At 40.3% G+C, this 23,199-nt stretch overlaps 2 protein-coding genes across 3 annotated transcripts; one reads left to right on the forward strand and one right to left on the reverse strand.

The window, feature by feature from the left end:
• Window positions 1-838: 838 nt before the first annotated feature.
• Window positions 839-4,001, reverse strand: LOC123745593 (uncharacterized). The gene is made up of 2 exons (XM_045726290.2): window positions 3,872-4,001; window positions 839-1,829 (listed from the first exon to the last, which is right to left on the reverse strand). The coding sequence occupies exon 2, from the start codon at window positions 1,808-1,810 to the stop codon at window positions 1,028-1,030; it is 783 nt and encodes a 260-aa protein (XP_045582246.1). The 5' UTR covers window positions 1,811-1,829; window positions 3,872-4,001; the 3' UTR covers window positions 839-1,027.
• A 124-nt stretch (window positions 4,002-4,125) lies between these two features.
• eIF3c (eukaryotic translation initiation factor 3 subunit c) lies at window positions 4,126-21,366 on the forward strand. Of its 2 annotated transcripts, none has more exons than XM_045726285.2 (18): window positions 4,126-4,197; window positions 6,214-6,348; window positions 6,568-6,700; window positions 7,684-7,828; window positions 8,647-8,868; window positions 10,140-10,268; window positions 10,681-10,831; window positions 11,091-11,354; window positions 12,436-12,609; window positions 13,065-13,253; window positions 13,548-13,730; window positions 14,393-14,566; window positions 14,752-14,832; window positions 16,567-16,784; window positions 17,660-17,897; window positions 18,499-18,657; window positions 19,829-19,939; window positions 20,636-21,366. In XM_045726285.2, exons 2-17 carry the CDS (start codon window positions 6,247-6,249, stop codon window positions 19,928-19,930), a joined length of 2,664 nt encoding a protein of 887 aa, XP_045582241.1. In that variant the 5' UTR covers window positions 4,126-4,197; window positions 6,214-6,246; the 3' UTR covers window positions 19,931-19,939; window positions 20,636-21,366. The 2 variants fall into 2 exon arrangements, with proteins under 2 accessions (XP_045582241.1, XP_045582242.1); XM_045726286.2 differs by having other exon boundaries at window positions 4,172-4,263.
• The last annotated feature ends 1,833 nt before the right edge of the window (window positions 21,367-23,199 follow it).

Raw genomic sequence — 23,199 nt, forward strand, 5'->3', positions numbered from 1 at the left:
TGGGAGAAAGCAGGGAGGGCATCACTGCACTTGATAGTGAGTATGGGGAGAAGAACAATTTGCCCTAGTATTGCCAGGATATATTAAACTTCATTTCCCAGCACTCCTTACCCATCACAGAGCCCAACAAGGGAAAGTACAAGTACTCGAGTGACCCCAGAGAAAAGTGAGTATACACGGATAATCAGTGGAGCATCTGAATGCCAACTCTGGGACGAATAGGGATACCAACCCTCCAATGCCCACTTCACCTAGGTCTAGTTAGGTTTAATAATAATAATAATTGTGTTGTGGGGACAGGCAGATAGTTTACACTGTACATGTTAGGCTAATATTGAAGTACTACCCCCCTCCTTCCATGGTTGAATTACTGACCCTCCCTAGGATATAACCCCACAAGAAGCGGACTAACTCTTGGGTACCTATTTACTGCTAGGTGAACAGGTACGTTTAGGGATAGGAAATGTGGCTAACCATTTCTGTCTCGCCCAGAATACTGTACTTCATTTTAAGTCGAGAATGAACCCGACTATTACCGGGACCTTATTAGTCAGACCAGATATTACATGACAACCTAGCAAGACCAGTCAAAAGCAAAGATGTCATTTAGCTACACTACCTGATTTAAAAAGATGCTTTTACTTCTATGATTGTAAAGTATTTCAAGTTTCAAGCTAATGTGTAAATGGTTCTCATGTTGCATGGAAACCTCGCCAGGATGGAAAAAACATGGTAATACATTTCTTTAGTATTCAAATGGAGTAATTACCACTTTTTTTTTTTGAGCAGCTCAAAGAATGTGTGCAAAACATTATTAGGGTCATTAATAAGTTTTAAGTTCTATTACTTATATAATTTGCAGTCTTATATCGAATACATTTCTATATTAAGATTGTAGTGAAACTGGCAAACCTTTAGTGCCAACCACAGCTATCATGTTAGCTCACAACTCACTTTCTATATACTTGTTACAATATTGTACTGTATTTACATTTTCAATTACACTAAAACTATTAGCAGTTACCTGTTAACAGTACCCAAGCAATTTATTGTAATACACAGGGTAAATGAACCTATGAACATCAAGATATATTTTCTGAGATGGCAAACCATATATATTGGATAACCAGGGAATAATTGGTTTAGTCCAGTTACTTGATAAAAGCTGCACCTCCCCTGGCTTTATTTTTAATGTGCGCACTGCAAATGGATGGATACCACTGAATACTGCAATGAATTCGTCCTCCAACTCACTGTAATATATACGAAATGGATAAATGTGCGCTAATTTAAAAAGTCCTATGATCATTAAAACATTAACACTGACAAATATACTTACTTCCAAAGGTGAATTCTTTATTACCTCTAAATTTGTATTTACCACATTGAAGGCATTCAGACACAACATTGTGCCTACTCCTGCACCAAGGATGTTCACCCCACCTACTCCTAATCTTATATAAGAAATGGCATCATTGGTATAAATCAATTCATAGTGAGAGTCTACATTATCACTTATTCCAATATTCTGGATTTTGTTTCTGCGGAATGGTGAAAAAAATGTTCGGGCTTGGATTTTACTTGCTGTATTCTTAGTGGAACAAATCTGCTGTAATCTTCGCTCTTGCACTGAGATTTTTGGGAGACAAGGAATAAAGTCTCTTTGACAGGGTATTGTATATTGTCTACAATGTAACTGCTGGCCTCTTAGATCTTGGATCAAAAAGATCCGAGGTGCTTTGTATGTGTTACAAAAAGGTAATTTTGCAGCATGTCTGGTAATCACAAACGATATCTTCAAGTTGATCATCTTGATCACAATTTGCCACCTGGAATATATATATTATACAGTATTTATATTAACTTTGACATGGAAATTGAGGTTAACATATTAAGACAGAAATGAGGAATTGTTAATCATTTTGATGCAGCTGTAGTGCTTTAGTTATATAATGCTGACTAATTTGGAGAAATTAAAAGGAACAGCATAGGTGGGAATGACATAATCTATATTGTGTTTAACCTTTTAGCTGCATACTGACGTATCCAAAGTGGGAATCATTATTAGGAGTGCATTTTGAATATTCAGTCAGTGAAGTTATTTTCAAGAAGAATTCAAATGTTATTAGTTGTGCCTGATATAAAAACATATCACTCAAACGGAATGACCTGCATAGTCCCCACTGTCCTTGTCAGTCCCCACCTTCCTCATCAGTCCCCTACCGTCCTCATCAGTACCCTACCGTCCTCGTCTGTCCCCTACCGTCCTCGCCAGTCCCCTACCATCCTCGTCAGTTCCCACCATCCTTTGTTAGCCCCACCGTCCTGGTCAGTCCCCACCGTCCTGGTCAGTCCCCACCGTCCTGGTCAGTCTCCACCGGCCTGGTCAGTTCCCACCGGCCTGGTCAGTCTCCACCAGCCTGGTCAGTTCCCACTGGCCTGGTCAGTTCCCACCACCCTGGTCAGTTCCCACCGTCCTGGTGAGTTCCCACCGTCCTGGTGAGTTCCCACTGTCCTGGTCAGTCCCCACCGTCCTGGTCAGTCCCCACCGTCCTGGTCAGTTCCCACCACCCTGGTGAGTTCCCACTGTCCTGGTGAGTTCCCACCGTCCTGGTCAGTCCCCACCGTCCTGGTCAGTCCCCACCGTCCTGGTCAGTCCCCACCGTCCTGGTCAGTCTCCACCGGCCTGGTCAGTTCCCACCGGCCTGGTCAGTCTCCACCAGCCTGGTCAGTTCCCACCGGCCTGGTCAGTTCCCACCACCCTGGTGAGTTCCCACCGTCCTGGTGAGTTCCCACCAGCCTGGTCAGTTCCCACCGGCCTGGTCAGTCTCCACCAGCCTGGTCAGTTCCCACCGTCCTGGTCAGTCCCCACCGTCCTGGTCAGTCCCCACCGTCCTGGTGAGTTCCCACCGTCCTGGTGAGTTCCCACCGTCCTGGTGAGTCCCCACCGTCCTGGTCAGTCCCCACCGTCCTGGTCAGTCCCCACCGTCCTGGTCAGTCCCCACCGTCCTGGTCAGTCCCCACCGTCCTGGTCAGTCCCCACCGTCCTGGTCAGTCCCCACCATCCTAGATAGTCTCCACCGTCCTCATCATCCTAGACAGTCCCCACCGTCCTAGACAGTCCCCACCGTCCTCGTCAGTCCCCACCGTACTCGCCAGTCCCCACCGTACTCGCCAGTCCCCACCGTCCTCGTCAGTCCCCACCGTCCTCGTCAGTCCCCACCGTACTCGCCAGTCCCCACCGTCCTCGTCAGTCCCCACCGTACTCGCCAGTCCCCACCGGCCTGGTCAGTCCCCCACCGTCCTAGACAGTCCCCACCGTCCTAGACAGTCCCCACCGTCCTAGACAGTCCCCACCATCCTAGACAGTCCCCACCGTCCTGGCTAGTCCCCACCGTCCTAGTCAGTCCCCACCATCCTGGCTAGTCCCCACCGGCCTGGTCAGTCCCCCACCGTCCTAGTCAGTCCCCACCGGCCTGGTCAGTCCCCCACCGTCCTAGACAGTCCCCACCGTCCTAGTCAGTCCCCACCGTCCTGGCTAGTCCCCACCGGCCTGGTCAGTCCCCCACCGTCCTAGTCAGTCCCCACCGGCCTGGTCAGTCCCCCACCGTCCTAGACAGTCCCCACCGTCCTAGACAGTCCCCACCATCCTGGCTAGTCCCCACCGTCCTAGACAGTCCCCACCGTCCTGGCTAGTCCCCACCGGCCTGGTCAGTCCCCCACCGTCCTAGTCAGTCCCCACCGGCCTGGTCAGTCCCCCACCGTCCTAGACAGTCCCCAATAGCCCCTCTGGTCTCCCTTGGTCACCGGGCAGCCTGGCTCCTGTTGTTGAATTACCCTTCTTTATTACATAATATTAAGAAGTGAAGACCTTACTATGCAGCAGATGGCTACGAAAGCCCTGCAGCCGTACAGAGGGCAGGATACAACAATACAGCAGCGTGATACAACAGGGTAATACAGCACTCCGGCGGCCTCACTTCCATTGTCGTCGTTACATATTTTCCAGTTATGGAAAGTGAAGCAGAGATCTGGAGCCCCATCACTCGCAGTAATCTTAAAAACTCACTCAAAATAATTGTTTATATTTTATAAAATATATAAGTACAAGGGAAGATGTTTATATATTGGAATATTTAGTTTTGTGTCGGAGTGCTGAACGTGTGTGAGTGTGGCAGCTGTGGCGGCGGGTCTCTGGTGAGTCCTCATACACATGTCTCCCTCATACTCCCTCCTGCCTCACTACCTGGGGCCTGGGTGCTGGTGAGGCTCATACTGGTGGTGTGAGGAATGAGTATGAGGGCGTGGTTGGTGGGGGGAGTGTGGAGGCGTGTACCCGAGGGCGTGGTGGTGGGGTCCGGCTACCATGCTGGAGGAGCAGCCTCCACCCCTGAGTCTGGGGGTCTCACCGGCCTGACGCCTCCTCTTGATAATGCGGCTGGATAATTAATCATTTTGTACACACGTGTTAGTGTGTGTAGTGTGGTGTGGGTGGTCATACCATCACCATACGCTACGTGGCCGCTCTTTGATATTGTGACTTTCTCTCATTACTACTTCTGTATTATTTTATGGGATATGCAGTAGTCCTCAGATATATGGATTGTCAGGCAACTAGAGTTAATTCATACATGTACAATCTGTACACAAGTAGATTGACGGTAGAGAGGTGGGACCAAAGAGCCGAAGCTCAACCCCCGCGAGCATAATTAGATAAATACCCGTTAGGCTTATATCGAGGCTCCCTCTCCCCCAGGTCAACCCTGCCCAGGATGCAACCCCACAACGAGCTGACGAACTCCCTAGTACCTATTTACCGCTAGGTAAACACGTGCGTTAGGTGAAAGGAAGTGCGCCCGACCATTTCTGTCCTGAGATCTGAACCCGGAATTCTCGATTACGAGTCTAGAATGAATCCATTTGTACTACCGAGACCCTTCCCAATGAAATTGTGAGGGTCCATACGAAAGTATAGTTAGTTTTTGCCCTTTCTGATGTAATACAGGACACCAGTCGAATTACTGAACACTACAGTCACTAAAGACTGGTCAGACAAAGTATTACCAGTTTGGTTGAATATACGGTGACTGATAATTGTGGCTTTTCAACTTTATTATATTCTGAAGACATGGTACAGTTTTAGATGTTGCCTAGCGTACGACTAAATCCTAGCCAGGCATACTGTGTGAGCTCGTTTATCGGAAGTCCGCCGAATTGAATAATCGGGTTATCGGGTCAAAATCGTCTCTTGGATAATTTTCTGGAAAACTTCACCATATCCGGACATCTGGTTACCCTGAGATTAGGTTAGGTAAATTTTTATGAATACACATGTCAAGATCTACCGTATCAAACACAAAACTGAACAAGATGATGATAAGCTAAAGTTTGTTTTTTATATTATATTTTTTATTTGTAATGTGGAAATTCAATTTGTTGGTTGTGGTACAAAAAAATTGCCAATGCAAAAGGCGAAAGATTTATGCGTTTTGAAGGGAAACCAGAGTTCCAGAGAATGCAAATTTTAGTGGAAAAATACCAAAGTACTGTAGTGTTTTGTAAAAATTAAATCAAATACTTTTAACAAAATATACAATAAAACCCATGTATGAGTTGTAGACCATACTTCAAATTATATAGTAGTAAAAAATATTTTCATATTTATGGAACCCGGGGGGATTGCTGGCCCCAGTCCTAAAAAAAAAATTCTAAATTCATAAATTTCAAATTTAGCAAAAAAGTAATGGCTTTGCCCTTTCTCCTGATAATGGCCTTGCTTTGATTTCTGTAACCTAAGAACTAAGATACAAATTTTTAACAAATTAAAAACTGGAAATGTGATCTTAAAGTTCAAGTACGGTTATTGAGACAATATAATACATCTCAAAAGGATAGAGTAGCTAAGGCTATTTCTAACCCTCCCCATATCCTGGAAACTAATTAATCAATAAGTATTGCTAAAGCTTTACAAGAGTTAATCACTCGTATACGTCTTCAGCTTTACTAAGTTTCAGGAAAATCCAAGGTGTTTGTTTGTATTTTTGTTTGTTTTTGTGCTTGTTCTGTCCTGGTATGCACTTAATTAAAAAAAAAACAAAAAAACATTGATACGTGCCTAAATACAATCTGTCCTGGTATGCATCTAATGTTCTCTTAAGTTGCTAAAATTTTTAGATAGAATTACGAATGATTTCTTGTTATATAAATTTCCAGGTTTTCATCACTTGGAACTAAACGACCTCAACCATGACTTCCCGTTTCTTCATGTCCGACTCCGAGTCGGAGTCGGAGTCCAGTGAAGAGGAAATTATCAATGAGCCAACTGGAATTTCTGCTGCAGCATTTGCGGTAAGAAAATGACGACTTGAAATATTGGCAGTGTAGTATTAAATTCATCCTTTTTTATAAGTACAGTTTTGTATAGTTTAATAACATTATTAGTCTGAAGCAATTTTTATGTCATAAGTTTAAATGTTGATAATAAGATTATTTGATAAAAGCATTTAAGGAAAGTTGTGGGTTGGTTACATATATGTTTGTATTAAAAAAGTTTTTATTTATAAACAGTTCAGCGAAGATGAAGAAGACACCAAACGTATTGTTCGCTCTGCCAAGGAAAAGCGTTATGAGGAACTTAAAAACATCATAAAAAATATCAAGAACTATAAGAAGAATAAGGATATGTCCAGTTTACTTTCAAGTAAGTTAAACTATTGCTCAAGTTTCCTTTGTTGGTATCGCTAAGGCTACACAAATAAACATGAGTTATGTAGCAGAAACACAATGGTATTAAAATCTTATTACAGAGATACTGGTAATATGCTGTAGAATGGTAATATCAATATCAGTTTCCCACACGAACCCATAGTTCAACAACTAACAGGGGAGGATTTACTGGGCGCAAATTCTTAACTGTAGCCTCTGTTTAACTCGACAGTAAAATGTGTACAGTACTTGGTTGTAAAAACGATTCTTCGTGGCGGGGATCGTATTCCAGGGACCTGCCCGAAACGCTACGCGTACTAGTGGCTGTACAAGAATGTAACAACTCTTGTATATATCTTAAAAAAAAAAAAAAAAAAAAAAAAAATAGCAGCTTGGTGTTGGTGGCACCACTGGTAGGCGATCAGCTGTTGTAAACGACACGTTTACAGGGCTATGTTTTCTACTAGTACTGTAATGTAGTGCGTGTTAGCATTTGTGATATTATACGCTAATGCGTATGGTAAATACGTTAAATTGAATTACCTAACATTAATTTCGGTAGGAAATAGTGATGGGCTGCGAGAGTTATGAGAGATGGTGAACCAAGAGTGTTAGGCCAGGTGTTTCACTTGTTTATCTCTGTGGTAAAGGTTCATGTTTTATATTTGGCAGACAAGTCAACCCCTGGTTTTGGAGAGATTTTTAGGTCTTAAATGTCAACTTACACGTCGGCATGTACTGTGTATGTTGTGGGTGAAATGAACACGAGGAGCCAAGAGGCTAACTCCCTCAATAATAGTTCCCCGAGAGTAAACAGCTTTGAGAGACCCAAGAATTGAATTTCACTCCTCATAAATACAAATAAAAAAAGCATATATCCTCATTCACATTTACCAACATTTTACCTTTTCTTGTAATAGTTTTTCTTTTGGTAGGAGTTAATAGGTGAACTGTAGTTAATATAAAGATGTTTGTCAGGTTTTGAGGACTTGTGTCGTGCTTATGCCAAAGCATTGCCCGTAGTGCAGAAGGAAGAAGGGGGTAAAACTCCTCGCTTCTATATTCGTTGCTTGGCTGAGCTTGATGATTTCATTCAGAGCGTCTGGGAGGACAAGACTGGCAGGTATGTTGATGTGGTGATGCGTCACATTTTGTATTGTATGATTTTAATTATGCCAGTAGGTGTCAGGTCATTAATTTTTAAACAAAATATGGAAAATTGCTTTGATAATTTGGCCAGTTATTGGCTTTCAGATCTAGACAGTCAGATTTTGTCAGTTCTACATTTAGGCAATCATACTTATTTTCAAGGAAGTTAGCTCAGCATTTAATAAATATCCTTTGCAAGTCTTTAACGATATGACTACATTAATTAAAGAAAATTAAAATATAATTTGTGCTGGGTGTAGGTCTTACCATTAATGTGAGCAGTTGCTAGGCCAGTAAATATGGGCCTTATTGTAGTGGTGTATTAATAATGAAGCATGCCTGGCCAGCAATACTAGCAAAGATGGATTAAACACTGTAGTGCTTTCATTAATGTTTTTGTCTATTATTACATAATTGTTTTCTGAAGATTGTGAATGATAGTGTCCAGGGGAATGAAACAGAATTAATATATCTAAGTTTACTTTGTTAGTCTTTAAATTACTATAATATTTAACTTTTATATGGAGGGTTAAATGAGGAAAACAGAGATGGTGTTAGTGGATGATATAATTTCTTCTCTGCTTGCTGTTGGGATTTGTGATTATTCAAAAGAATTGACGTCTAAGAAATTTACTGCATACTATGGGGGATTTGCAATAATTACTCTACTGATTACTATAGTTTCCCCAGAATTTCTACCCAACTTAAATCTATGTACTCTATTTTTACTAATGCAACATATTTGTAGTATTTTCAGTAGTATGATTTTTTTTAATGTGTGTTAAATTTTAGGAAAAACATGTCCAAGAATAATGCCAAGGGTTTGACTACCCTTCGGCAGAAGTATAGAAAATATGCCAAAGATTATGAAGGCGACATGGCTGTTTTCCGTGAAAATCCCGATGCTCCAGATTCTGATGCGGAGGTTGACAGGGACGATCAGGACGACGAGAGCGAGGATGATAACAATCTCATGGACTCGGCACCCTTCAAGAAGGAAGCTTCGGTTACCAAGTTTGTATTTCTTTTTGTGCTTTATCCCATGTGTGGTAGTAGTAAATGAGTAGAAATTATTGATAGCAAAAGGTATGGAAGATGGAGAATGGCAAAATAAGACACTAGATTGAATTTGTTGGATAGAAGAATGGGATGATTTACAATGGTTTTGACATGTTAATGGCAGGTGTTGGGAGAATATATATAGTGAAGTACAAGGAGGTAAATAATAATTTCTGGTCATATCTGGCTTTTGAGAGGTAGTCTTTAGTATTTTGCCAGTCTTTTTTTACAAAAAATAGAATTTACAATCTTATGTATTGTTGGTTTATTGTAGCAATTGTTTCTTTTATGACAAGTAAATGATGCAAAAGAAAACCAAATAATTCTGAGTATTAAACAACAATCTTGTATGAAGAATCTTACTATCTTTGTGGATAATTTATTAAGGAAACCCCAACATTCAGGGCTATTTTCTAGAGAAATGACAATTGAGTGCTAATGAAAATTGTCAGCTAAGGGCAGTAGAGATATCTCGGAATACGTGATAACTCTTACCTTCCGACAAACACTCATACTGGTTTTTTAGATAGGTACGGATTGAGGAGGCTTCCATGACCTTTGCTTCAAGTTTTCTTCCTTTGATCTGAGGTGGCTGCTTGTATTTCCGTGTCTCTGTGACTCATTTGTGTTTAAACTTTCCACATTTTTTTCTTCCGCATTGTATTTTATGTTTGGGATTCCATGTTGGTGCTCCATATTCTATAATTGACCCCTAATGTATGGTGTTTGTGATGTTCTGAATGATTCCTGCATTATAACACACACAAATCACAATTGTGTGATGCATCAAATAGATTTGTTCCTTCATTATACTTTTGAAGTCAATCTTTAAGTGTGCCAAGTGTTGCCAGTTTTACTTGTGCTGCTGGTGTTTATTCTACTAGTGTTAATACTGGCTTTATCACACGAACAAATCCACAAGGGCCGTGACGAGGATTCGAACCTGCGTCCGGGAGCATCCCAGACACTGCCTTAATCGGCTTTATTAAAGCACTGGCTTTATGCTCACTCCCAGGTCCTTCTCTGTTTTTGATAACTGCAGTTACAGTCCAATATTTCAGTCTCCTATCCCTTCTCCAATGCTTCATTGCCTTACTTTTGCTAGGAGTGAACTCTGCCTACCTACCTTGTGGTTACCTTGTGATAGTTCGAAGGATGAAACTCCCCGCAGCCAGATTTATTGATTCCGATTTATTCAATTTATTGATGCTCTATTTTTATTCAAGGGCCCCCAAGAAGTTTGTGAAAGGAAGTGATGATGAAGATGACGACGATGATGATAGTATTGACTGGGGTCCTGATTCTGATGATGAGACTTCATCGTCTGACGGTGGTGGGGGTATGTTTACTCTCAGGTAGGTGATAATAAGCTGGTAAGACGCTTAATTCTTGGCAGGTTTATGAAACTGTTAATATTTATTTGGTATAATGCAGGTCATTTTTTTATTATTATTTTTTTAAATTGTCAGAGTGGGGAATAGGGAAAAAATGTTATGTGATCTCGCAAAAATGATTTGGCATACTTAACCAAAACTTGTTTACATGCTCTGATGTCTAGGAATGTTCCCCATACTTTTGGTTGCTGGTAATGTGATTGTGCACGTCTGCCCTCGACAATTAGATTATTATTTATCACAAGAATAGTTAAGATACACTGCCAAAATGTCAAGAGAATATCTTGGAATGAACTGTATGTTGGTTTTGGCTAAGCGTTGGTCACATATTGGCGATTATGAATTGTGTTTGATGGATAACCCAATATTTCAGAGAGAAGTTCTTGAAGAAAACAACAGACAGGGATGATGATGACATTAAGAAGAAGAAGAAGAGGCTGCCTCGAGAGAACAAGGCCAAGGATGAAGACAGTGACGATGACGGAGGATGGGAGACGGTAAAGAAAGGGTCATCGATGCCCATGGTAAGTTGATGGCTTGTGTATGGTTATCACAAACTTTATTTACCTATGTTTTGTCATCAACTCTGTTATATTAAGGATTAACCGTTCGATGATGGCTTGCATCATCTGACGTATAAGGGTTCATCTGAGATGCGCCTGGCTCGCATCATTTCAAAATTGAAGATTCTTAAACTGACGAAAATTGTTTTACTCCGAAATCCCTACAAAACAAATTTATTCATCAGCCTCTTTATAATGTTATAAAACTTTCTTTCTTCAGGAAAAACCAAAGATGTTTGGCAAGGATGATGAGATTAATATAAACTCGGTTCACAAAAAGTTGAATGAGATCATGGCAGCTCGTGGCAAGAAGGGAACAGATCGTAAGGAGCAAATTGAGCTTCTCCACGAGCTGCTTAACGTTGCACGGGACAATGCTCTTGGTCATGCTATACTGGTCAAGGTTCAGTTCAGCATTATTATGTCCGTGTATGATTACAATCCTTCTGTGTCCGACCCCATGAAAGTGGAGTTCTGGGAGAAGGTATGTAAATATTTGAGTGTACTCTACAAAGGTAGTAATTCAGGATATAAATTACAGAACTAATTACATTCCTGAACTCATTATACTAATATATTTCTCAACACAGTAATATATTTATCTACACAATATATTCATTGTATTTTTTGTAACGGTTCATTATACTTCACTTGGTTCCTCCCTGTACAGTACTATATTTTCCCTCCCTATGCATCAACAACCACCACTCACAATTGTAACACTTTGGCTGGCCTGGCGGACCTCCAGCATCGCACTGGAAGGTATGCCGGGCATTGCCAGTGAGCGCACAACCCAGTGTTATACTCTTTCACTCACAAGGTTTATGCTTAATAATAAGAATAAGCAAAAATCAATGCATGACGCCGAGAGCGTCATCGCCCACTCTGCGTCTATTGTCTTAATGATGCTGGAAGCGTCAACAGGATGCCAAAGTGTTAATTACCACCACCACCAACTGCTCCTCTGGAACCTCCACACACAGTATAGTTACTCCCACCACCAACTGCTCCTCTGGAACCTCCACACACAGTATAGTTACTCCCACCACCAACTGCTCCTCTGGAACCTCCACATACAGTATAGTTACTCCCACCACCAACTGCTCCTCTGGAACCTCCACACACAGTATAGTTACTCCCACCACCAACTGCTCCTCTAGAACCTCCACACACAGTATAGTTACTCCCACCATCAACTGCTCCTCTGGAACCTCCACATACAGTATAGTTACTCCCACCACCAACTGCTCCTCTGGAACCTCCACATACAGTATAGTTACTTTGTATTGTAAATGTGGGACATACGGGCTGAGAATACCTTGGGGGGGGGGGTTTACTGTCCAAACATACATAATTTACTATTTATTTTGAACTGGGTTTTTATAAGGTTTGCTTGTATTTTATATTTATTTGTTTTTCCTGTAGGTTAGAATTAGTCTTCAATAGAAATGTTTGAAGGGGGTGTTTGTGAAAGTTAGGCAAAGGCTGCAATTTCTTGAGATATTAATATTCTTCTACATTATCTTACATGTGAGATTGTAGTAACTTTGCATTTTTTTTCTCAGGTTTTAATCAAAATTGATGAGCTGTTAGACATGCTTGTTGCCAATCCAGATTTGGCCATTGGAGAACATGTAACAGAAGAGACTGAGAGTCTTGAAAAGCCGCCTCTACTTGTTCGTGGCTGTGTTCTCACCATCGTTGATCGTATGGATGAAGAATTCATAAAGTTGCTGAAGGTATGTGATGGTCAGCTCTATGTGCCGTTTTCTGAATTATGGTAGAGTTAGTAGAATCTATACCATTACAGGTTAAAAGTGAGTCTAAATTTGAATCCAAGTAACGGGTCACTAGGTGGGAGTTTTAGATGCTCAGAGGTAGATTCTCTCACAAATCACTGCTGGCATTTTAGCATTGTTTTTCAATAATGTTTATAAATAAAAATGTTTAAAAAATCCATGTGTTGGTGCTTTAATGTTTCTTAGTCTTGTAGCTAGTCCATTTGTCTAAATTTTGAGTCTTGAGTTCAATAATTGTTTAAATTATAAATGTTATTAAAGATATTCTGGATTAACTTGTATATAACAGACTTGCATTGTATAAACATTACAACTGTTGTAGTATAAGAGCAAGAATAAAAAATTAGTCTTTGATTTGTCAATATTTTTAAGGCAAATATATTTTTGGTTTGTAGGCTTGTGATGCCCACAGCAATGAGTACATTGTTAGTCTTCGGGATGAAATTCGAGTTTGTGCCATCATCGATAAGCTTTTGAAATACGAAGAGGAACATGGAATGCCTGCTGATATATGCAGGGTCTATTTAAGGAAGATAGAGCATCTATACTACAAATATGAACCTCGTGCTGCAAAGCAAACTCTGGTAAGTATTTACATTGCTGATTTTATTGCTTGCACAAATTGTTGGAGAACAACGATGAGCTCTGTAGATTTATAGAACTCGTTTTATAGATTTATCTTATTGCAACATTCATTGCACATATGCAACTGCTTTATCGGCAAGGTTTATGCCTGCACTAATCCTTGTATTTCATGTTATTGTTTTTGTTAATCAATAATCTTACTGTTTATGGCATGTAGTTAGTTCACTTGAGTTTTAATTATAAATATTTTTATGATTAAAAAATGTTATTTGTTTCATAATTTTGTCCTCAAGGGTGAACTGCCAGTAACAGATGATACAAGCCTAGCAGAGATGGATAGACTATGCAAATATATATATGTACGAGACAATACGGATCGTCTGCGTACGCGTGCTGTGTTGTGTCACATCTACCACATGTCTCTCCATGACAAGTGGTATGAAGCCCGAGACCTTATGCTTATGGCCCATTTACAGGTTAGTAATGTAGACTCAATTAGTTTAATAGATATCATTAGTTGAAATATCTTATGGTTAATGTGAATTGCTGTATGTTTGTTTACTAAAATTTGTGCTATTTGTATGATCTGCAGAAAATGTCATACATTGGTTTGTAACTTTCAGCTTTTTGAAGTCTCGAAGGACTTTCCTGTCATAGTGTGATGTAGTATCATTCGGGAGGGAAAGGTTGGATGGTTAAATTTTGAATAGAATGTTTTGGAAATGTTTTATATACATTTTCATGTATACAACCCTGTTAGTTTCAGAGATACAGTTTCCCTTATATTTTGTCATAATTGCAAGAAATGTTGGCGTTTGATGCTCATCTTGGAATCCATTTTGGATTTTATTTAGTGTTGAATATCAACATATTTACTTTGTCTGCTGGCCAGTATAAAAAATGTGCTACTTTTAATGTTTTTCCACTCATTTGTAAAGTATCGTCATTATGGCCAAACATAAAAGGTGTATTTGGTTTATCGTAACAGAGTAGATTGCTTGATGCTGAATGTCTGTCCCTTGATATTTAAGGGAATGGGATGTCAACATCTGGTGGGTGCTTCCAAACTTTGATTTAATTTTAATATGGTTTGTTATTATGCACATTTTTAAACGGTACTGTAATTTTTTTTCACTAGGAAACCATACATCATTCAGATCTGCCCACCCAAATTCTGTACAACCGCACCATGGTTCAACTAGGGTTGTGTGCCTTCCGTCATGGCAATATTAAGGAAGCGCACAATGCTTTATTAGACATTCAGTCTGGTGGAAGAGCCAAGGAATTGCTAGCTCAAGGTCTGCTGCCTCAGGTGTGTAATAATATGATGAGTAGTGAATTTACACCATATTTTAATATAATTTAATGTACGTGAATGTGATGAATAATACTTTCGTTCTCCTGACCTGTGATGTCGTTGATAATACTGATTAAAGAAGTGATATATATGATGATTAGTATAAAACACAGGTGTAACATGATTATTTTTACAAACAGCGCCAGCACGAGCGGACTACTGAACAAGAGAAGCAGGAGAAACAGCGGCAGATCCCATTCCATCAGCATATCAATCTTGAAGTGAGTGAATTGTTTAATGTTTATATAGGTTTTTATTCAGTATATGAATGTTTATATACCATATTTTTTTTGAGATGTAAAATTCATCATATTTATTCCTCTTGTCCTCTTATCCGGTGATACCTGTTTTTTTTTTTTCCCCCTTTTTTTCCATCTTGTAGTTGTGTTATACTATGCATTCTCCTGAAATTAGATGGAGGTTGCATAGATATTGTCATGATGCTTTCCACTTACGTATCACCTGCACACTTACAAAGAGTTTTACTAATATCCTTGACTCGTGTCCCCCTGCACACCTTGGTCCAGATTCATAAAGTACTTACGAATGTGTACATCTTTCCTCAATCTTTGATGGCTCTGGTTACACTTATTTAAGTTTACAAGCATGAAAACTTCCCAATCGATTGTTTTTATAAACAGCCTCCTGGTGCTTCGGAGCTCATTAACTGTTAAATAATTGTAAATAAAGTTGCCAAAGATTGCGAAAAGATGTACAGGTTATCTTGAGATGATTTCGGGGCTTTTAGTGTCCCCACGGCCTGGTCCTCGACCAGGCCTCCACCCCCAGGAAGCAGTCCGTGACAGCTGACTAACACCCAGGTACCTATTTTACTGCTAGGTAACAGGGGCACAGGGTGAAAGAAACTCTGCCCATTGTTTCTCGCCGGCGCCTGGGATTGAACCCAGGACCACAGGATCACACGTCCCGCGTGCTGTGGGTTTGTCCGTAACTGCTTCGTGAATCTGGCCCCCTGTGCCTCGGTGTTTGCTCGATTTATTTCAAGGGCGCCAAGTCTTTCTCTTTTAAGTGTATTTTCAGATATATATTTCTTTTTTAAACATCCTGATATTCCATACATTATATAACTGTCTCGAAAGACACACTATTGAATAATATTACTGCAGAGAATCAGTGAAAAACTAATTGATGTTGAAATAAATGTAAAAATATCATCGTGGCGATTTCCAGCTCTATTCCTGGTTTATGGCAACGTCTGCTCGGGCAATTGCTCCACGAATGCTCTCAATTGTTACATCACGAGTTGTGCACAGAGAACACACAGGTTGTGAGGGGAAGTTGGTGTGCAGTGCGGGAGTTGGTTTGAAATAAAATCGGCTGCCTCACTCGGCAAGAATCCTCCTCCCACCATACTATGCTAATTGATAATTCTTGGCACTGTGTTGCTATTATCAGAATCCTCTTCACTAACTCATGTAAATGAATAATTTTCCAAAAGATTATTTTGTAAAAGAACATGAGAAGTCATTTAAAAATGCTTAGATGGACCAAACAAGGGCAAGTGCTATGGCTACTTGCCTAGCACTGTGAACCACATTGTGTTCACTGATATCTGAACATTGTACACGATCATTATCAGTCAGGCTCTTCTATAATACTACTGTCACTAAATAAGAAGTTACATATATATTTAGTTATTTATTTATTTATCTTTTTTTAAGTGATGCTGTGGCCACACGCTGAACAGCCGTGCTGTTAGCTCGTACTAAATTTTGGTTGCTCACTCTGTACTGATGCCTTCATGACCAGGCATCAGTACTGAATGGAATGGTGCCTGCGATTTTTTTCTTAAATTGAGAATGTTTACTGTAATGTTTACTCTACATCTGTCCATATTTTATTTAGAGAAATCATTTACTGTACAGTATATCAATTAACTTGTATAATGTACCTTGATATTAAACTTTCTGGTTATGTCCATGTTTTATCAACAGATGTTGGAATGTGTGTATCTGGTGTCTGCTATGCTTATTGAGATTCCTTATATGGCTGCTCACGAGTTCGATGCTCGCCGACGCATGATTTCAAAGTCCTTCCATCATCAACTAAAGAATTCTGAGCGCCAGTCATTAGTTGGGCCACCAGAGAGCATGAGGGAACATGTTGTTGCCGCTTCCAAGGCGATGCGCAATGGTAACTGGAAGCAGTGCAGGTATGTGAAATACTCCCCTCATCCCGCTCCCTTTCTCCAAATTCACTATACAGTATTGATAAAACAAGTATTAGTAGGCAACACTCAACAAACACCTCCAATGATTACCTGATCAACTAGGCTGTTATTCATGTCAGGCTGCAAACAGCCATGTCCAACAGCCTGGTAGACAAAATGGCCAACCTCCGGTCTGGTCGCAGATGGGGCCGTTGATCCCCAGAACCTCCACAAGGTATCGTAGCATGTTGATAGTTCCAGATAAATAGGATTTAAAAGTATCGCATTCAGCTGCTTCCCAAGGTAATGGAATCACACTTGGTAGGACGACATACTCGGTAGTGGCACCACAAGGAATTTTTCTGGGAGTCCCTGCTGGGGCATTATAGTTGCTAAGGAATCACAGTTGAACTTGGCCCAGAATAATTGACAAATGTCCATAAAATTAATCCCTCTTGAACTGTCTTACAGTATGGGTTACTGCCAGGAGAGGGCTTTCCTAGTTATCAGTTGACCTGCTAGTATATATGCAGCCTTTGTGCATAAACTCTTCAGTTTTGTTCACTAACCTCTTTCATAAACTTTACTTCACTCTAACAGAAATCTTTGACCATCACCTTTACCCAGTGTGGATGAACAGTGCACCCCCATTCAGCTCATTGGAACACACACACTTAGCACGGAGCAGCCTGTATATAAGCCCACACAGGGACCCGGATTTTCCTTGCCTAAGTGGCAAGGAAAAGTTATGTAGGCTTACAATTAAATCAAATTGTATATTGTGGGAGACCAGAAAATAACTTTTTGTATCCTATTTGTAACTGAAGTCATATCTGCCTTCAAATAACTTAAAGCATTAATAACTTTTATGATTGTAGGAATCTGCTGCTAAATGACAAGATGAATGCCAAGGTATGGGACCTGTTCCACGAAGCTGACAGAGTCCGCAAGATGTTAGGTGGGAAGATACAGGAGGAGAGTCTGCGCACGTATCTCTTCACTTACTCTCATGTTTATGACTCCATCTCTCTCATCAAATTATCGGAAATGTTTGAGCTCCCGCACAGTACTGTTCATGCAATCATCAGCAAAATGATTATTAATGAAGAAATTATGGTAAGTACATGCATGTTTTTTTAAGTTTAAAATTGTCAAATATTATTGTGGGATATATCAGGGTTGGACATATCCTCTCTGGGCTTATGAGGGAGGTGATGGTATGGAATATTAAAGATGGTTATGGACTTAGTGTATGATAGAAACAGATGGATCTAATATTAAATTTGTAGGATTGCTAGCACTGAATGGTAGCAATGTACATATATAGATTGGTTTAAAGTTTCGTTGATGCATGTACCCGAGACAAGGCTGCTAAAAGTTAATTCGAACAATAGTAAAGTAATGCTGGCGGTGAGGATGACTGGAACTAGAGTGAATGGAGAAGCATTTGAGCCATTTATGTATCGTCATGTGTGTTATTGGGAATAATTTGTGGAAAGTTAGGAGTTGAGGAAGTCAAAGGATAGCGAATGATACAGTGGTTGCCTTTGTTAAGAATAACAAGGTGAGACTGGCTCACAACAATGCTCATTCATATGCATTCCCTAATTTATTTTTCACAGAATTGGGAATGTTTATATTTGTGAATGTTGAATATAAATATTATTAGAGTCGATAAAAAGTTTAATGCACACTATTCTACCTACTTTTGTTTCAGGCTTCTCTGGATGAACCAACTTCGTGCTTGGTGATGCATCGTACCGAACCTTCGTCCCTGCAGTCATTGTCACTACAATTAGCTGACAAACTTTACAATCTGGTTGAGAACAATGAACGTGTTCTTGACCAGAAGCCCTTTTTCACCCGCGGCATGCAGGTACGCAGTCAAATTTTTTGGTAGCACTAGCATAGTTGATCATTAATCTCTTGTTTGCAATATAGTTCTTGGGAAATTATTGTGCTAACAATAAATGAGTCAGGATTTCATCTTATTAACGATTGTGAAGCAAAGAGTGGGTGGGGATGGCCATGACTCAAAATTATAATAACAAATTTAAAGGAAATACAAATATAGTTTTTAGTATAATAATAAATTAATGGTGGAACAGACCTGCAGCACAAAAATGTCTCGAAGAGGAGTTCATCACATTTCCGCCACCTCCAGTGCTAGATAAGGCACTGTAGCTGAGAGGAGTTATGACATACAAATGGGCATCTTGTATACTAAAAGTATTAAGTAATAGAAAATATGGGTTTGGGGAGGTTTGCGACACGAGGGGAGGGTAATAGAAATGCTTACAGGCGAGAGGAAGCAGGACCGGTCAAGAGTGTGGGGCAAAAACAATGGGCCTACGGCGTGGGTCGCGCACCTGGGTGCCACATAGCCTATCAAGGAAAACAGGAAGTCGTTGGCGCACATTTTAAAATTAGTCCCCCCAAAATCGGATAAAAACCTGAATTTTAGCAAATATATTACTTTTTGAAGCCATACCGAGTTGTTAACGTACATTCGTCTACTAAATTTTGGATGCCATACTGCGCCATTACCAAGCGAAAGTGTTAATTAATATTCACAATTCCTATAGCTGTTGGGTAAGTTATTAGAATGCTTTGGTTCTCATACATATCAGATTTTTAAGTGTACATGTTCTTAGTCATTTGTTTGTAGAGAATGAAATCTAACTGTTAGGTTCCCACCCTTATCAGTTCTGGGGTACAATAAATCATGACCATTTTGCTAATCTACACTTGAATCTGTAAGTGAAGTTAGCCATGTACGACTACAAGTTCACTGCATTTGTTTACTACCCTCATTCTGGAGGACTACTTGTTTGTGTCCGTCAGACTTTGTATAATTAGTTTCCACCTGTGTCCTATAATAATTGTTTCCAACTTTACTAAAATTCTTATCCACATTTTTCTTGCATTGATACAGTATTGTATGTACATACATGCTGTTTGCCTTGTTACAGGTTGTACACTGCCTTTCTTTATTATACAGATGTATGTATGTTTTAGATCTTTATTAATAAGTTCTTTGGTTTCAGGGTGGTGGGTACCGTGACCGTCGGGAGAAGGGAAATTGGGGTGATCGCCGAGGTGGTCGAGACAGAGACAACCAGAACATCCACCGCCGGGACCGCGACTAGTTCTTGCTGGTACAGTATTTATTGGGGTTGTTTTGTCGAGAGGAGATCTTAGAGGGAATATCCAAAGTAAAACAGTATTGTTTGATCACTAGATTGTTCCATGTGAGGTAAGGTAGGTTGGTAAGTAATAGGATGATTGCACCTTTGAGAGATGTAATAGAGAAGAAATAATATCAGAAGCTAAAAGTTGATTAGTTCACTTGGGAATGTAGGAGTTGGTGGTGATGAACAAGCAATTGACTCCTTTGAATGGAAGGTGTGTTACAAGATTGGTAGAATAAAAACATTATAACAGTAAAAACATCCTGGTAATATGGCTTCAATAGTTAACGTAAAACCCACACGTAAGGGAAAAGTAAAAGAAACTTATGGCATTTGAGTTCTTCTATGAAAACCATGAAGAAAATTCTACTTCTTAATGGTCGAGGATGGATGGAAATGTCTAGAGTTCATCCTAAGTTTTTGTTCTTTACCAAATACAATACTGTATATAGGTCTAGTGTTTATTTGATAAAGGAGGTCACACATGTCGGGTTAAGTGGAATGGTCATGTTAGTCTCACCTTGCTTCTAATTTACCCAGATATCACTTGTATTGCACTGAAGGTTCTCTCATTTCATTGATGTTTTTAAGATTACTATATTATAAAATATTTTATATGACTAAGATTAACAGGGAAGCCTAAGATAATTGTTTTGTTGACAGGTGGTTGGAGGTAATGGTGCTACACAGAGTAACCCATGAAAAAAAGAACTTAGCTTGTGCTTTATCTACCATTGTCTTCTCTTTCACTGCTAAAGGTATTTTGGGGCCCACTCGTTTGTTGAGAGTTGCCGTCACATTATTTACATTATGATGGTATTGGTATGATCAATGTTGTCAAATCTAACGATGAGCCTTTAATTGTCAAAGAATATATTTGTGTTTGCCTGGTGTGGCTCACTATTTCTGGTCCTTTTAAGCAAGTTGCAAATTTGCAATATCATCATCATCACTGAAAAAATGTTGCCCTACTGCTTTTATCATTTTTTATTATTTCATTTTTAAATAATTCTTAAATAGCATAGTACTTTGGTTAACTGGGAAACCATCTGAGCCTTTGGGAGCGTATACCTTTTCCATGTTGGTCTTGAGCTCGGCACTACTACATTCTGCGATTCTCACCACACCATTACTGGATAGCAACGGTCTGGTATGAATTAAATTGCAATCCATGTTTGATATTGGATTTCAGAAATGGCACCATTATGTTGTTTGTGCTTAATGTGTTTTCTGTATATTTCATCTAATGTGTGGGCCCCAGAATTGTGAAGAGCCATGGCACTTAGACTAATTAAGTTGAAGTTTGTTAGAATGTTGCTGCATTCTTATATAATGTATTTGGAATAAATGTAACAAATTCTGTCAAGGTTTTATAATAGAAAGAATACTTGAAATGTTATTTTAATATCCTACAATATGCTAAGCATTTTTATTGATAGGTACTATTGGAGATAATATTTAGATAAATAAAAAATATATCAGAATGCAGAGATTATAAATATCACTGTGATAGTTTACCGTTTGATTGGTATAGAAACAGGATCTCACACACACACACAGTATATTGTTAAAGCATGTTGGTAACATGCTTCTTTGGTAGGGGGTAATGATGGTAAAATGGGAGATTCAGTGCAACCCATCTGAACCAATCAGTTTGTTTAATACTGCCTAGTTGGACATTGGATTACAGTATCCACTCAATTTAACGGCCTCTTTTATACCGATCTGCCGGTACTGGCGGTCGATATTACCGAAGGTCGGTATTGTGTTTGTCTTTGTATCAGAGGGTCCTTGTAGCGAGTAGATTATCCCAATAATATACTTGCTCCAAATGCATTGTTAATATTCCTGTCAACCTTTGGAGATGAATGAGGTGAGGCATTGCCTGGGCAACACGGTGAGGTGTTGCCCGAGCATATAAGCAGCGGTAGTAAACATGGCAAGCTTCCCCTGATCAAGATTGATTGATTGAATCTTCATCAATCAATCAATCTTGATCAGGGATGGCTCAAGGGGGCCACCACTTGCGAGCTATTCATGCCTGTGCCACCTTTTGGGTGGCTTCATCTTCATCTTAACACATTCACAAGGGAGACATCTCCCGTCATGCAGGGTGCATTCGCACCTCCACAGATCTCCAGTATCAGCTCTTGATACTGATAATGGCTTAAAAGGGCCACCACTTACGGGCTATTCATGCCCGTGCCACCTTTTGGGTGGCTTAATCTTCATCAATCAATCAATGGCAAGCTTGTGTTACGGGCTATTCATGCCCGTGCCACCTCTTGGGTGGCTTAATCTTTATCAATCAATCAATCACATGGCAAGCAGGCCGCCTACCCCTTTCATCCCTTCCCTCACCCTCACTGAACCTCTACCTCCACACCCTCACTGCCTCCCCCCCCCCCAAGACCCTTCTGGGAAATGGCTCAGTAGACTGCCAGCCAGCCAGAGACAACCTGGAGAATATCCATCATTCATGAAACAAGTATTTTATAACTTTATTATCCTAATAATATTACTAAACAAAAAATGTAATCAAAAATATATATGATGTACATCCAGAATTAAATAAAAAACATCTGGTTAACTGGGTCAAGCGTTAGGCTTATCTCTTCCCTTCCCACCCGCCCCCCCCCCCCATACTTCCCATACACACTCTCTGCTTCACCTCATCATCCATTGCTCCATCCCTCTCTTCTTCCCTCCATCACTCCCTTCATCCCTCCTTCCCTTCCTCCATCCCTCCCTCCCTCCTTCCTTCCGTTCTTCCCTCCCTCCTTCCCTTCCTCCATCCCTCCCTCCCTCCTTCCCTCCCTCCTTCCCTTCTTCCCTCCCTCCCTCCCTTATTCCTTCCTTCCATCCAAACATCTGGTTAACTGGGTCAAGCGTTAGGCTTATCTCTTCCCTTCCCACCCGCCCCCCTCCCTATACTTCCCATACACACTCTCTGCTTCACCTCAACATCCATTGCTCCATCCCTCTCTTCTTCCCTCCATCACTCCCTTCATCCCTCCTTTCCTTCCTCCATCCCTCCCTCCTTCCCTCCATCACTCCCCACGGGGATTAGCTCATGACCTCAGGGAATACGATGTACTTGACTGCTGTAAACCCTCTCGACAGGGTAATATGTCTGCTCCCTGGAAAGTACAGAAAATAGACGTCGAAATTGTACCCCTCAATGTGAAAAAAGATTCATCATGAACCGGGACAATTACGGTGTATGT

The sequence above is a fragment of the Procambarus clarkii genome, chromosome 71 (assembly GCF_040958095.1).
Source record: "Procambarus clarkii isolate CNS0578487 chromosome 71, FALCON_Pclarkii_2.0, whole genome shotgun sequence".
NCBI classification, from domain to species: domain Eukaryota; kingdom Metazoa; phylum Arthropoda; class Malacostraca; order Decapoda; family Cambaridae; genus Procambarus; species Procambarus clarkii.